General features: G+C 43.4%; 1 protein-coding gene across 3 annotated transcripts in view; it reads right to left on the bottom strand.

Moving 5' to 3' along the window:
- Window positions 1–8507, bottom strand: part of PAPPA2 (pappalysin 2) — a 310433-nt gene extending 301926 nt beyond the window's left edge. For all 3 annotated transcript variants that reach the window (XM_017891696.1, XM_017891697.1, XM_017891698.1), the window contains exons 1-2: window positions 8256–8507; window positions 4803–6632 (exon numbers count right to left, since the gene is read on the bottom strand). In XM_017891696.1, the coding sequence (XP_017747185.1) occupies window positions 4803–5721 (919 nt within the window). In that variant the 5' untranslated portion in view covers window positions 5722–6632; window positions 8256–8507. The remainder of the gene's footprint in view (window positions 1–4802; window positions 6633–8255) is intronic.
- Window positions 8508–16555: the final 8048 nt, after the last annotated feature.

Here is a 16555-nt window from a genome sequence, read left to right as displayed (position 1 = left end):
TAAGTCTCATGAGATCTGATGGTTTTATAAATAGGAGTTCCCCTGCACACGCTCTCTTGCCTGCCACCGTGTGAGACATGACTTTGCTCCTCGTTCGTCTTCAGCCATGATTGTGAGGCCTCCCCAGTCATGTGAGATTGTGAGGCCCCCCCAGCCATGTGGAATTGTGAGGCGCCCCCAGCCATGTAGAACTGTGAGTCCATTAAAGCTCTTTCCTTTATAAATTACACAGTCTCAGGTATGTCTTTTTCAGCAGCTTGAGAACAGACTAATACAGCTCTGAACGTTGTGTGAACTATGTGAACATGTTCATTTTTCTAGGGAGTGGACAAAGCTTTCATCAGATTTTCAAAAGGTTTTATGGCCTCCAAAAAACTTTAGCACCATTGTCCAATTTATTCAAAATAGTACTGCTCAGGCTAAAAAGAATGGATTTTTTAAAATAAAATAAATGAGCCCTTTGGGGCCTCTGATTCTACTGCATTTACAACACATTAGACTGTGCTGTAAAAAAGTCTGTTTACCATCATTCTTGTTTTACAATTTAGTAAACTGAATTCCTAAGAAATTAAAGTGAATATTCCACCTAAGGAAAAATGATAGGTTAGTGGGTTAGAACCAAAGACGAGCAGGTTAACCTGCTGCTCCCAGTAATGATTGCCTCCCACTCCTAGCTCCTGCCAGGCTATGAGTAAACACAATGGCCAAGCCCTGTGGTGGGCACTTTACACACATGACTTGTTCAAGTATCATAACGACTCTGCAAGACATCGTCTTATTTTTCATTTTCTGGAGCTTTTTTCATTTTTGTTTAAATGGAATGATGTTTTGTACACATATATTTTTCTCCTTTTTCCATTTGAGGAAACCAAGGCATAGAAAAGTTCAATGGATTGCCAAAGACCACAGCCCTGATAAGCATCAGAGATGGAATCTGATGCCGGGTCGGCCTGCCTCCCAAGTTCTACACAAGCATATACTCTAATGCTCAGATCCTCAGAGGAGGAAAACTTGTCTTCATGTCAGGGACAGTTTCTTAGACATCTTTGTGCTCCCCACAGGGCCTTGCCGTGCTTTGCATGGAAGGCACTCAATAAATATTTGTTGAATGAAGAATCCTGGGCTCAGGCTCCAATTCTGCCATGGACTTAGTGACTCAGTCTCCTGCAACTTGGAGCTGCAGGTGGTTACTCAGCTGGGCAACTTCAGGGAACATTTGAAATCAATTACGGGTGAGGAGGAACCTATTAAAATCTTCTCTTTTGTGTATGTTGGGGTTGAAAGAGAGGAAAGGAAGTTGAGAAGGAGGGAAAGGAACAGGATGGTTTCAGGGTTGGGTGCCGGAGCTTAAAAGTTACACACGTGGATGTGACAGAATTTGGCTTACGTCCAGTACTTAGTTCCAATGGCCCAACCAAGTGGGCTCCTGACCTCAGTCTACTCCTAGGTGGCTACATGGCCCTGAACTGCCAAGCCCCTTCCTAGCGACTCCTACGGAGGACTCTACAGTGGAGCAGTTGTACACAGTCCTCTCCTACACCTTGGTTACTCTGTGTCAGTTATGGGAAATAGGCCGCTTCAGAAGATCTATCTTGCAGGGACCCAGGTACCATGTCTCCCCTTCCAAGGGCAAGAGAGACGTTCAGCACCCAAGGCCTGTGAGCTCCGTGCTGTCCTCAACTCTAAATAAATGTATTCTGGCAATTCATTCTGGAATTCAACTTTCTATTTTGGAAGAATGTGGGAGTTTGGACTGGGGGAGGGAGAGGGGAAACTTTAGTCAATTTTCTTTTCTTTACCACTTGCTAAAGTGCAAGTTAGTCACAACCCCAAAAATGACACTTTTGCCCTTTCACATAAGCCCCGCAAAAAACACTTGCACAAAGCTGACCCCAAGGGATGCCTACGAACAACATTCTGGGAGAGGACAATTAAATACATACAGCACAGAGCCAGGGCAGGACAGTCCTCCAAGAAATCAGACACATTCCCCACTACGTGGCTGCCTACTCTCCTGTGAATGAAGCAACACTGCCACCTAGTGTCCTGTGTAGAAAGTATCCTCTAAGACACCCGCATCTGGGACTGGGGAGGGGATGTTCCTCTGTAAATGGCTATGGCTGCATTGCTTGAAGTCTCTGTTGAAGAAAAAAATGCCCTAAATTGGGTAGATTAAGGATTGGGAAACTGGGTTTAAGTTGAGTAGACAGAAGCTATGCTTTGAGAGCTGTTGAAAAAGTGTAGGGGCCAAGTCTCGCAGCACCTTGGATCATTCCCAGTGGAACAAGAGAATTGCTGAATTGTATGTGGCTCCCAGAGATATGATTCTATTGTCATTCTGCATAGGTGAAGGCCAACCATCCTAGGAATAGACAATGACCAGCTCAGGGGCAAGTGCTGTATGGAAGAGAAGGAAGATGGTCTGGTCTTTCCATAGGCATGAGTAGATTAGGGCAAATGCCTTTGGCAACATTATGGTTCTCAGGCATGGAGACCACAGGTGAAGTGTAAGCAGCTAAACACAGTGAGTACACAAGGATGCCCAAGCCCTCAGGAGCCCTGTTGCTAGAATCCTAAAGAATGAAACCATATTCCCAACCTCCATCTTTCCCAGACCTTTACCCTACATCTTTACTGAATATTTTCTGAAGTACAGAAATTGAAAGAAAAATACAGAGTGGTAGGTAGGTGGAGATGAGATAGCTCTGGGCATTCCCTGCCCTCAACCTTTCTGCTGTAGACCTAAGGAGGGAAATGTCAGTACACCACAAGGGATACTTTGATTTGAAGAGAAGGAAAACTCAGAAGCTAGACAGTTTGCAAAAGATTTCCTGCCCAATTTTACATGCTTACAGTTAAAAGAGTTCAGATGGGCACTTTAGAGAAGGATCTGAGTGGGTGCTGTGGCAGTGTTGGCAGCGGTTGGTGGCAGTGGACAGGTGGGCAAGGGAGAAAGACGTCCTGGGGTGGGGATGAGGGAGGTGCCACAAGAAATGCTGTAACTGGAATCAAATCATGACACTACTTTCCTCTATGCAGAGCATCAGACAGGACACAGGAGGAACAGGACAGGAGTCAAGTTTCCCCAGGTTTGGCCTCTAGTAACCCAAAGCAGTAGCCCGTTAGAGCCTCCCACATAGACTCCTATTGGATCTTTCTCTCATTTTTTTCAGCCAGGTAATTGATCCCAGGTCTTTATGTTGCTACTGCAAGAGGAGGGGTAAGCAGAGTCGTGGGTCTTAGTCTAGACTGCAAGCACACAGTTTCCCTGGCAGATGGGTACTAGGAAGCAAGATTAAGCAGCACGAAGATGTCATCTGGGAGAAACTGTGGAGCTGCCAACTCTGATCAGATAATCATCTCATTATTTCTTCCATTTGGCCCCAGAATAAGGATTTCCTTCTACTCTTTCTCTTCCCCCACCTAACTTACAGCCCAACCCTTCTTTCTCCCCTTTCCCCACCCCCTCTCCCACCCAAAAATAAAATACAGCAAAACCACAAGACTTGAGGATGCTCAGTGTCTGGGAATCCCAGCTTCCGAAGAAGAAATCACAGCCAAAGAGGGGGAGACAGAGTGTCCAGAAGGGATGTTCCAGCAACACCCCCCTTGAAAGAGCTTCCCTCCTTGCCGACTTCTTTCCTTAGTCTGAAACTTTCTTGCAGGCATCCAATAACCTGAGAATTTTTTCTTAATTTGGAAATTTTTCAAGCCATTCAAGTGTCCTGAAGTTCTATTCCCAGCCTGCATTGCATGCCTTTTATTGCCTCAGTTTCCCTATCAATATAATGGAACTGGAAAACATGAAAGGGCACTGTGGATAATTCAAACTGAGCAGATTATATGGTTCTACTATGCACCTTGCTTTGTGTTAGGTTCTGTCATGGGGAATTCAAAAGGATAAGGTACTAAATGATGAAATATCATGTCTAATCCATGACCCCTTGCTTCATTACAACCTTCCCAGTAAGGCAACAGGAAACAGTCACTCTTAACCTAATTTTTCTTTGCCCTTCTGAGTGACTTTCCATGAAAACCAAGATCTGTGTATAGTGGAAAACAAATGTGGGTCATGTTCCCAGACAAGTGCTCCTGATCAAAACCATGGAGTTATACAAGGTTTCATTTTTTAGGTCCTTACAACAACAGCAGGCCTAGAAGTTGGGATCTTGGCTTATAAGTGCTCACTTTTTCCAGTGGACCCTACTGTTCCTAAGCTGGACACCTGATTGCTGGGACAAAGTGAAGGGAACTCCAGGACCTGGACCAGAGGGTATCTCTCTGCCAAGATCCAGGGCACTCAGAGAAAAGGAATCCAGGCAGGACCTGACAGCTGTGTACCTAGCAGCCTTGTTTCCTCACCGCCTGGACCAACCCAGGCATGACTCATTGCTCAGGTCCTTGGATTCTCATCTGTCTTCAAGGTTGCCTGGGTATTTCATATTGGTCTACCAGCAATGGAGTGTGACACCCCTTCTCTTTTGGCAAAGAACCAAGGAGCTCTATGACTTCAAACAGAGGTAAGAGAGCTAAAGTCTCCTAAGTGCAAGCACAATGTGTAGAAGGACATGAGATCAATACAAGGTACAGAGGCTGATATGGCTAGAGTCACTATCTCCTTTTTGATGGTGTCTGGAATCCTGCTGTGCTGATTACTAACGGCCCTTCCCCCTCTCCCTGGCTAGCCCTTTCTGGCTTTCCTGTTGGGTCCCCTTCCCATCCTCGCTCCCTATATCTAACCCGTCAGAAATAAAGCCAGCCAAACCCTCAGGATCTCAGAAAGCCCAGGAGAGGGGTGTTACCTGCGATGATGGCTGGGTTGTTCTGTCCTCCCTCCGGTTTAACCCAGGCTTCCACTGTGAACGCCTCCCGGGGAATCTCAGCCAGCACTTCTGGACGCAGCAGCAGCCGCTCCCGCCTCCCAGAGAAGTATAAGATGGGCAGTCCTACTTGGGAGTTAAAGGTCTCTGCTTCCCGGTAGGGGTCCTCTCCACCATTTTGGTTGCTTTTGTCCGGTAGACTCTTTCTGACCCTGTGTTTAAGGGAATGCTTGGACCAAGGTTGGAAATGTGAAGAGATATCGGAGTCTCCCCACACATCTTCTGCCCGCCTCTTCCACACTTGGCGATGCTGCCTGGACTTGGTCCAGCCCCTCCTTTGGGTCTCTGGTTTGGGTTCCTTTGGGGTTGTGAAAATGGTGGTGGCAGTGGTGGCAGCCACGGCTGAGCCTTTCTGAGTCCCAGCCTCACCTAGAGACTCCTTGGATCCTTGATTGCCAAGATAAGTGTCATCACCTCCCAGCAGCTCAGATTGCCCAGTAGGACTATTCCCTACCCATGGGGCAGCTGGCTGTTCAACTGCACCCCTCAGTCCTGCTGGATTTTCAGTCAGGTCTCGGGGAACAAGGTTCACAGCATTTCCTTTAGTGTCTGGTCTGCTGCGTCCTGTATGATGGATTTCCTGCTCCTCCACAGGGTAGGGCCTTAGGTAGTTCCCAGCCCTGCTGGGATAGACTCCAAAGAGGTGATGCTGTGGAGAAGCTCTGGGTCTTCGAACCTTTGCCCCCAGCCAGCAACGTTCTCCTTCCAACAGCACCTGATTCAGGTGTTCCCTCTCAACCAAGGATTTCTTACGTGTCCAGCCCAGCTCAGAGTTGGCAGAACAAAGTGCCCACCCAGCCAAAATCGCCAGGCTTATTCTTAGGATCTTTAAGCACATCATACCTCCCCTAACTCTTTCTACAGAACCAGAAGTCAACTTCTGGGTACCACACCAGAGTGATGGACAGATGAGAAAGAGGCAGCTAGCAATGGATTTGCAGTCACCAGGGAAACTGTTTTGTTCACAGACCAAACTTTTTCAAATAGCCCCAAGAATGCCTCTGCTGGCTACCTGTGCTGGCCACTCTGCCAGCGTGGCTTCTATGCCTCCCCGGCTTGTGTGCTTCCTGCACGCTTCTCCCTTGACCTCTCTCCTCTTGCTCTATTTTAGTCCTTGCAGAACGAACTTAATTTCTCTTGGTTCCTTTGAATTTCCTCCCAGAAAGCTCAGATTTCTTTTTTTTTTTTTTCCTTCTTCTTCAGTAATCCCTCCCCTCACTGATACTAGAAGAGAGACCCACAGGCATGAGGCAAGTCTCTCAAATACACACTCACAAACACACACTCCTCGCTACCTGAAGTCATTCAAAATAATCTTATTCTCTAATTTTCATATCTTTCTCTTCTTCATTCCCTATGAATTACCTTCTCTTTTTGTAGTTCTTAAGCCAAAATAAGTTCACCTTAAAACAAATTGCTAGAACTTTTACACAGAGACATGCAATTTGATGCTTCTTATTTTAAAATGCAAAATAATCTAGGGGCACAAAAATCCAAGCTGGTACTTAACTTTCATTCTCCAGATGTCCTCAGTCAGGTCCCCCTCCAGCTTCCAGTCTGTCCGTGAGGGTTAGAATGTTTCCTTCAGTTTGATGCTTGGGGTTGTTGGTTGTTGAAGGATTTTAATCCCTCATCCAACTTGTTGGTAGGTTGCAAGTCTCCGTAAAGTTCTTTGGGGTGCCAGTTTGCTGTTCTAATAACCTTACGAGTCTGGGAGCTCTTAACTTCACCTTCTGGGAGTCTTATGGGTTCCTGGGAAGATCGAGAAAAGAGCAAAAAGAAGAGTATATACTTCAGGGGACCTGTTCTCTCCAGTCTCTCCTGCTCCCCTTGGTTCCCTTTCTCTCTGCCTGTAAATATCTTCTTGTTTTGTTTTGTTTAGTTTTGTTTTTCATTTAAAGACAATGATGATGTCAAAGCTAGTGAGTTCAATGCATCACTCCACCTACTCCTCCCTGTCCCCTCCTTCCTTCTGAAAACCTCCCCACCTCACCAAGGCACAGGGGACAGACACTACTCTTGGTTTCCCCAGTAAACATCTCGGGCTTTCTCTTTCAGCAGCTGCAGCCTACACAATCAATAGCAAAGAATCAATACTGTTTTGGAGTACTCTTCTCTGTGTGTATTCTCTCTCTCTCTCACACACAAACACACACACACACACACTTACTGTAAACAGATCTACCTACTGCCTAACAAGCCCACACTAACCTTTCAGGGATCCCTTGTATCTTTCTTTTGTTTTGTTTAAGTATTTTTTCTTACTTTGATCGATAATTTGGGATTTAAAAGAACAATATCTTAAATTCACTTTAAATCGGACATAGGAGAAAGGAGAAATCAAGTATCCTGCTGTGAGAAGTATTAAATGGAAATGCCATGAATTCATACTACATAGATCTCCTTTTTATTTCAGAAGTTTCTCAATCTCATGTTACTAAAAGTCACCATATGCTGAGTGAGCAAATAAACAAATGAGATGTTCAAAATAAGTAATTTACCAAAATGAACAGCTAGACCCAGGCAACCATGTTTCCAATTGATTTGAAATGGATGGAAAGGATGGGGAAGAAAATGTCATAATTTTAACCTATGCAATGTTTGCCTAAATGCCTCGATAAAGGCTTTCTCAAAGGGTCCCCACCCCCCAAGAGCATGTGCATGTACACAAATACACACAGGTATACATGAACAAACACACGGCATGGTTCTGAAGTCTTAACACAAGTAAGGATGTCTGACCACAGGTGGTACGAAACAGTAGAGAAACGCATTGTGTCCTTCATTCACATAATAAGAAAAATCACTTACACTTTTAAAGTCACTGCTTGTGTTGCCCACATCTAAAACATGCAGTCCACATACTCTGGAGTAAGATCACACTGCCTCTTCTGCCTTGAGTCTCCTCATCATCTTCTAAACTCCTCTACCCCAACTAAGAACTGACTTGTTTGCATTCTAAATGCTGTATCTTAAACACCTCATTCCCAGTATGTTCTGTTTCCTTATGTAGCATCCACTGGAGCCTCGATGCAAGTCCCCCAAGAAGATATCAACTCAGGCACGTGGATATTACTAGGCAGATACCCCTCAATCCTAGACTGCCCTATTTCCTTCCCTTCACTTTTGACTCAGTTTTCTCTCTCTCTCCCTCTCTTTCTGAAGCAGCTCAAGAATAAAGATTAGGGCTCTGGGGAGGGGGATATAGAGAAAGCCAGGAAAGCAGAGGGGAGAAAGAGAGAGGGAGCAGAAAAGAAAGGAGGGAAGGAAGACAGGAGGTTTAGTTCAAGTAAAGGGAAGATACTCAGGTAAGAAAAGAAGTAAACTTCCCCCTCCCGCATGCCACCCCATAACCCTCAGAAAAAGGTTTCCTACCATTCATTTCAGGAAGGAGGGATAACACAGCCAGGAAGAAGAATTCCGCCTGCTTTTCTCCCCCTTTTAATGTGTAAGGGATCTTGCATCCCCTATAGGTCTCTCCTGGCTCTCAGCTTCTAGCAATCCATTCATAAGGTTTCAAGAAGCTACACAAAACTCAAGCTTCCAGTTTAGTTTCTCTCTCTCTCCCTTCATTCCTTTGCTCACCACTCTCCTTCAGCTCTTGGCAGTCCCAAGTTTAAAAAAAAATGTTGAACCATTTCTGTGTTTTCCTCCTGTTGTAACTTTTGCTGTGACATCATAACCCTGCCCACCAACACCCCACCTCCCTCTCCTTTCCATCCCACCCCTCATCAGCCCCATACCCGCAACACCCCCCCCCACGGAGAAGAAGGGCTCCTGTCAGTTCCAATGTGTGGAAAACACAAAGCTACTAGAAGGTGCCTCCCATCCAGCCCTACCTACTCTTACCCCCTCTGCCTTACCCACCGCTCGCCCTCGGACTTCTCTCAGGCTTTTAAACAAATGATCCCAATACTGTTTGAATGGTACATGTGCGGAAAGGTGGGCTGGATTCAAATAATCTGTCAAGTGAATCAGATCAAAACACAGCAACCCCTCCTCAATTCCATCACACATACACACCCCCGAGCAAAAGTGTGAGGGAAGTCAGGCTTGCATAGCACCCACCCTCGATGCCAGGGAGAAAGACACCAGACATGCCAAGGGAAACCCAAATTTATATAGACATAAATTCTGTTGCTATTTGTTTATGACAAACACCCACACCCCAAGTCCCCTACCCCTCTTCCCCAAACCCTGCCACTCCGCAAGTGCACAGACTTGAAAGCTGGTCGAATCTGTTTTGAAATCTCCAAGGAGAGGGTTTTTCCCCCTTTTTTTCACTCCAAAGCACTATCTGTGGCGATCAGACTGAGCAGGGTTGCCAGCAAATGCAGGAGGCCCCTTCTAGGGTACAGGCTTTCAAACCAGCGAAGCTAGAGGGAATGGATTTAAGGACACACAGCAGGAGCTGGCTGGATTCATTTTATTTTGACGGGGTAGTTGGGGAGGAATATCATTTCTGAAATGCCCAAGGAATGAAGGGAGAGGATATGGATTTCTTAAACAGTTTTTTTGCAAGAGGAGCGGTGTCTTGTTCTGCAGGTAAATCTATAAGACAAGAAATTGGAGCTTACAGATAAACAAGGACCAGGACGGAGAGGGAAAGGGAGGGAAAGGGAAAAGAGGAAAGCAAGGAGAGGGAGGAGAGGGGATGAGGAGATGGGAAAGGGCAGAGAGAAAAGAAGGGGAGAAGGACAGACAGGGGTAAGGGGGGAAGAAAAGAGAAGAAAGAAGGAGGCGTGGGGAAAGAGGGAAAGGGGAAGGGAGTGGGGCGAGGGGGAGGGGAGAGATGGAGGAGGAAAGGGTAAAATGGAAGGGGGAGGGTAGGAGGACTAGGAAAAAGAAGATTCTGGGAGGAGAAAGAACTGGAAAAGAGAAGTAGAGAAGAGAAGAGGGAAGAATGAAACAGGGAGGAAGAAAAACTAGAAAGAGGTGAGGCACAAAAATATGGAGACCAGGAAGGCAGTTAGATCCATGATGATTAAATATAAAGAAATCTCAGAGGCAGGTGAAGGGAAAAGACACCGTAATATGGGGTAGAGGTTAGATTTTATGCACAGAAAACAAAGGACACACAGTAGGGGACTATCTCTTAGTGACTGGACACGTTTTACAAAATCCGACTGCAAGGCTTCAACATTGTCTCTTTAAGGGAACTCCTCTTCCCTCCGCTTTCCCTCCCTGCATCTCTGCCTCTAACTTCCACCTCCACCTTCCTTCTTTCACCTTTCATTTCCAGCATATCTTCCCCTGGAGAATTCATGAGTAAAATTCAGACACCCACTCCCCCAAAGAAACCCATTCTTCATAGCCCCTTCCTTTATTTCTATCCACAGAGGTTCCTGGGTCCTCTTATCTAAAGAATGGGCTGTTTGTGATCATCTGCACTTCATTTCAACCCAAATTATATGATGTTTCCTTTAAGCCCAGGATGTCAGGAGTGTTTTGCTTGTATTTACTCCCATAGTGGGGCTGGTCAGTTTTCATTAGCTTTGTCATCATTATTATTAAGAGTCTTTGCACAAAGAGAGGAGCCAGTCCATGCTGGCATCCACCTGCAGTATACAGCATTAGCAGACAGAGAATGAGAGAGAGAGCGAGAGCGAAAGAGAGGCAGAGAGAGAGAGCTGCCCCTTAATATGGTCACTGATCCTCTTTGACTTTCTGGTTCCAAAATCTGATCCCTTGAAGGAAAAGCTCAGCTGGGAGCCAGCCAGGGAGCGTAGTAATAAAAGCCTCCTAGAACACAACCAAATGCGGAATCTATATATAGAAGCCAGATCTGTTTTAGCTACTTGCAGTCTAAAATGACACCCGGAAACAAACATTTCAGCAATATGTTTATTGGAATCTTATTCAGCTAGTGCTGGAAACAGGGAGCTTCTCTGAAGGATTTCACTCCGAGGCTCAGGATTGCTGCTTTCTGCTCCCCTTACTCTGGTGCTCAGAGATGGGAGTCGGGCTCCATCTTTCGGGTGTAACTTGTGATTCCTTCAGGGTAATCTACTACAGCCCCCTTTTTTCATGGGTAAGGGAACAAGTACAAAGTCACACAGTTAATGGCAGGGCCAGACGTAGCATCAGGTCTCCTAAATCCCTGCCCAGCTTTTTTGCCTTCTCTGGCTATGCACTGTCTTCACCTGTCTGGCTGGTTTGCCAGCCATTTGTCAATTGGATGGGAAGGCAGTATCAGACACTGACCTCCCAGGTTCCACATCCCAGCAAAAATGCCCAGGGAATATATGTTGGTCATATGTGTTCTATAACTCAGAATCACATAACACTAAGAAGGAAATGAAAATCTGGATTTCACCCTCCTCCCTGTGCTTTTTGAGCCAAGACAAGCCCTATCTTCTTGTGGAACTGTTTGGTGCTCCGTATGTCAGATATTCATATTTTTTCCAGAACACAATTACCATTATATATTATTAGCAGTGTTAATGGTCATGTTTTAAAAGCTACTTTCCATCCAAATAGATCAAAGTATGTCATAGACAGGTTAGGTTTCCCAGCACCTCGGGGGAGCAGTATGGTGAAAGCAATATGCCAGAGATCTACATTCCCTGGTGGCAGTCCCTATTGGGTAAGTGTTTTCTGTAAGATTTTGAGGCTTGGAATTAGCTTGTGGAGCCCTTTGGCTGGGGTAGAGTTTAACAGTGATGCTGGGTTCTGCCCTGCTCATCAGACAAACAAAGGCTCTGCAGGGTTTATATTTCAATTAGGATTGCTTTTGCACCTGGAATCTCTTCAAAAGGCAACTTCATAACAAAAATAATGAGTACATTTGTACACTTGCATTTCCTCTTACTTAATCCACATTTGTATGCATTCTTTCTTTCTAACCACAACAACGTGAATGCAAAGCAAGTGTTAATGCCCATCTTACAGATGAGGACACTGAGGCTGAAAGAGGTTAAACGACTTACCCACAGACCTGCAGACAATAAGAACACAGCCAGAAACAGTTTCAAATGCATTATGCTAAGTGAAAGAAGCCAGACTTAAAGGGTTACAAACTGTGCGATTCCATTTCTATGACATTCTGAAAAAGGCAAAGCCTTAAGGACAGAGAATGGATCAGTGGTTACTAAGAGCTGAAGGTTGGGGAAATAGTTGAATAGAAAAAGCACAAAGAGATTTGGGGCTTACATGGCTATTCTCTATCTTGGTTGTGGTGATGATGCATGACTGTAAGCATTTGTTGAAACTCAAAGAACTGTGTACTAAAAAAGGTTGCTATGGGTAGATGATGCCTCAGTAGATGTGGTGGGGGTGGGCAGATAGAGCCAGGGGTAAGTCTAGGGTCTTTTAATTTTGAATACAGTATTCTTCTATCTACATCCTGCGAGTGCCCAAAGACTAAAAGATTGTGTGACATTGCTTGGTGGTGGTTAGGCGCTGCTCTGTGCCCGAACTCTCCACTGGCCATCTCGCCTAGACGCTGAGGGGACCCTTCAGAGCCGGGCTGGATGGAGCACCTAGCTGGCTTAAAGTTCCAGCTCCATCAGCCCAGGTGGCCTCAATAAATCAAATACTCTATCACCAAATAAACAATTATGTCCCTGTTCTGCCATTCAGTGGCTGCCTGACGTTGGGCAAGTTAATGAACTTCTCTGAGCTATCTGTAAAATGAGATTCGCTTATTTTTCAGTCCAACACTTTTCTAACATTCTATCTTCTCATTTATAAAAGACAGCCAGTGCTCACTTCCTATAAATATACCAGAGACTCAAGTGTACATTAGCAGTGGGCACCTATGACATTTATTTTGGTCCTTAGAGAAAGCCATATATTCAAATGTGACTTTATTAAAACACTGATGTGCAGAAACAGAGGTAGTATGTGAAGAGTTTTAGAGCTTTGCTATTATAGGGGAAAAGATGTCCTATGCATCTGTAGCATTATCACGTATTCTGCAACTCAAATATAGAACACATGGCATTAGTATGAAAACACTTACATGAGAGCAGCTTTTTAAATTTGGTACTGCACTAGAATTTTAAAATGTGGTGGTTTCCCTGAGATGGTAATAGTATTAGCAATAATAAAAATGTTTACTTACACACTGTTCTGACCACTTCATATATACTAATTGATTCAATCCTCACAACAGTCCTGTGAGGTGGGTGCCTCTATCATCCCCATTTTCAAATGATTTGACTCCCAGCATGACAAAACCAGGCTTTCCTGTCTTAAGTGAGGGCCCAATGCCTCCAAGAAATGTAGCCCATTTTCATCCCCATTTACAACTAGTAACAGTAGTAGCTAGCATTTATCGAGCACATACCACATACCCAGTGTAGCATCAATGTAAATCTATTAATTATCTCATTTAATTCAACAACAAACCTGTGATATAGCTCCACTATGATTCCCATTTTTAGATGGAAACACCAAAGCATAGAGTCAAGCAACTGAACTTACTCGCCTGGAAGAGAACTGCCCGTTTCCAGAGCTCTCACTCGTGGTCACCACACTGCACTGCCTTTTCGTGAAGGGTGTAAATACATGCCATGATTTGACCCCCAGCATGACAAAACCAGACTTTTCCTGGTGAGGACAACTCAGTAATTCCTCTGGAGTAATGGAAAGATCTTTCTTGGGACTTTTCCTAAAGTCTCTATTGAGTGAGGGTCCAATGCCTCCAAGAAATGTAGCCCAGCCAACAGCAGCAGTCAGGGAAAGTCCCACTTCTGCCAGTGCTAGAGTATCTTCCACAGATTCCCCAAGAGCTCTTGTTCCTACTACCCTTGCTCCCCAGATCCAACATGCCCCCTTTAAAATCTAAGAGACAAATAGCCAACCAAATATAAATGGAAAACCAGTCATTTCCCCAACTCATTAATCCCATTTAGAAGGAATCATACAAGATAAATAAATGTTATGTTGTCTATTTAACTGATACTGACTTTTTATACTAATAACCGCTATGAGTTGATAGTCTATTAACAATTATCTATTAAAATATTTCATTTTCATCTAATTAAAAAATTAATAAGATATGACCATCTCTAATGTATCCTGCACTTTCCTCTACATGTCTGTATTAGTCAGCTTTCACTATATTATGTTGTGCTAACAACCAACCCAAAAATCTCAAAGATAAGAGAAAAGGTTGATTTTTCATACATGTTACATGTAGCTGTGAGTTGGCACTCCACTTTTAAAAAAAAATCCTGGAATGGAGGATAAAGGAACAGCTCTTATGGGACATACCATTGTTGTGGTAGAGTAGTGGTTCTTAACCAGAAATGATGTCATCTCCCAGGGAATACTTTATCAGTATCTCCAGGCATTTTTGGTAGTCACAACTGAGAGACAGATACTGCTGTCATCTAGTGGGTACAGGCTAGGGATGCTGCTTAACATCTTCCAATGCATAGGACAGACTCCATCTCCACCAGCAACAAGAATTATCTGGTCCAAAATGTTAATAGTGAGGTTGACAGACCCTGTGTAGAGGGAAAATGAGCAATGACAAACCATGCAATTGCTGTTAAAGTTTCTGCATGGGTTTGGCACAGGTCATTGCTACCTGTTTTCTATTGGCCAAAGTAAGTCATGAACAACCAAGGGAGATGTCATTGAGGCAGGGCAAGAAACTACAAGAAGTCACATAGCAATAGACATGATTATATAATCTTCCTACGGGGATAGGAGCAAATTGTTGGGAACAGTAGTGTAATCAACCACAATTTACTTAACTGAATTGAGGCAATGAATGATGATGCCCTAGGGTTTCAAGCTATCCAAGAATGGTGGGTGGTGGGTGGCAGTGGGGTAAAATGTATTGAAGGCTTAGGAGAGAGACCCGTAAAAAGCTGGGTCTTTTCAGATGAGCTATATGAACAGGCTGACATAAAGTTTCTGTATCTGCAAAAGAGAGGTGCTAACATCTATCACACAGATTATCCAAAGGATTCATGACATATTACATGGGAACTTCATTGTATAGTGGGTGGCACAGAGACACTCATGAGGATTGTGGTTATTAATTAACTTTTACCGGAAAACTTCCACATGCAAGCCAAAGGTTCAGAATACTTTGGCCCACTGTTTTGATTAATTTTTATCTCATCATTTTGACCCATTAAATCATTTCAATGCCACCATTTTTGGTCCTTGGAAATAATTTTACCTCACATTACAAAATGCACACTAAAATTTGAAATTTATTGATTTAGAAATAAAAGAAATCACAAAATCAGCATTTTCCAAAACTAATTATATTTCAAGAGGGAAATGTATTAAGTCATGTTATTTCTTTGATCAATTCCTATCGATGTGGTTAAGCATTTTCATTGTTTTCTATTTGTATGTTTATTTTACTAAAATCAATTTTCATCCAAAACAATTCTCAGCTTTTGTTCACATGAGACTTATCAATTACAGCTTCAACTGTTGGGCATTCTCATTTGCAATAATTATTGCTACTGAGTCCAATTTTCCCAGGACAAATTTTTCGTATGTAAATTCATATGTAAATGTGCAATTTTATTTTATTCCTTATCAGATTGATTTTATCTACCATTTCTACTGTTAGTATTCATTAGGAGTTGGGTAAAGGTTTTGATTTTTTTTTTGACTAATAGAAAAATGTGAGCAATTTTTCTCAAATATTCTAGAATTACTCTCTTATCCAGGGCTGATTGCCCTATTGTATTCCCCACCTAAATTGTTTTCAATTACTCAACTATCCACTCCAGAGGAGAAGAGAAAATAAAATAACACCACCAAAATGTCCCAGGTAGAGTGCGTGCCGTGAGGTGAGATGGATATCTAAATTATAGCATTAAAATGGGTAGCAAAAATCTCTCTACTTCAGCAAGGGGCATTACAGGTTTTAGAGCAGTGTTTCTCCAACTGTCCAGGAAGCAGCCCTAGACAAAGGAGAGAAAATCTCATGTTTCATTATTTTAAATAAATAAATGAATAAAACATGCATGTTACTCTACAATACAATCTGTCCATACTTATTTTGACATTAATTAACCTTGAGTCGAATTGATATTCCAGGAACAAATGCCATATTAATGCTCTGTTTCTGCCTTCCTCTTGCACACTGCTACCTTCCTCAGTTTGGTAAGTGTGCATCAAAGGAATCCAAAGAAATTACGTTTCCATGAGAGACTCATGTGTGCATTAAGAACCGGGCATTGGGCTGAGCACCAACTGAGAATCAATAATTTGATGCCAGAAGGCAAGCAGGAAGAAAAAAATTATGACTGAAAAAGAGTGAGAGAAACTCTAGTTCACTGCCCACCTTTTCATCCTAGCTAAAAGAAGGCTATGACATTGTGGTTTATAATAAGAAGTATGCATGGTCAGCCCTCAGTTTCCATAAGGAATGAGTTCCAGGACACCCCCCTGAGGAGACCAAAATTTGAGGATGCTCACGTCCTTTATATAAAATGATGTGGTATTGGCATATAACCTACACACATTCTCCCGGATACTTTAAATCATCTCCAGATTACTTACAATACCTAAATCAATGTAGGTGCTATGTAAGTAGTTGTTATACTATATTGATTATGGTATAATGACAAGAAAAAATCCTGCACAGTTTCAGTTCAGGTTTATTTATTTATTTATTTATTTTAGAGGTTGGTTGAACCCATGGATGCAGAACACAGTCATACAGAGAGAGTGGTGACTATATTTGGTCTTTA

This window comes from Rhinopithecus bieti, unplaced genomic scaffold, assembly GCF_001698545.2.
Source record: "Rhinopithecus bieti isolate Rb0 unplaced genomic scaffold, ASM169854v2 scaffold_20101, whole genome shotgun sequence".
NCBI lineage: Eukaryota > Metazoa > Chordata > Mammalia > Primates > Cercopithecidae > Rhinopithecus > Rhinopithecus bieti.
This window is presented reverse-complemented; position numbering and strand designations above follow the sequence as displayed.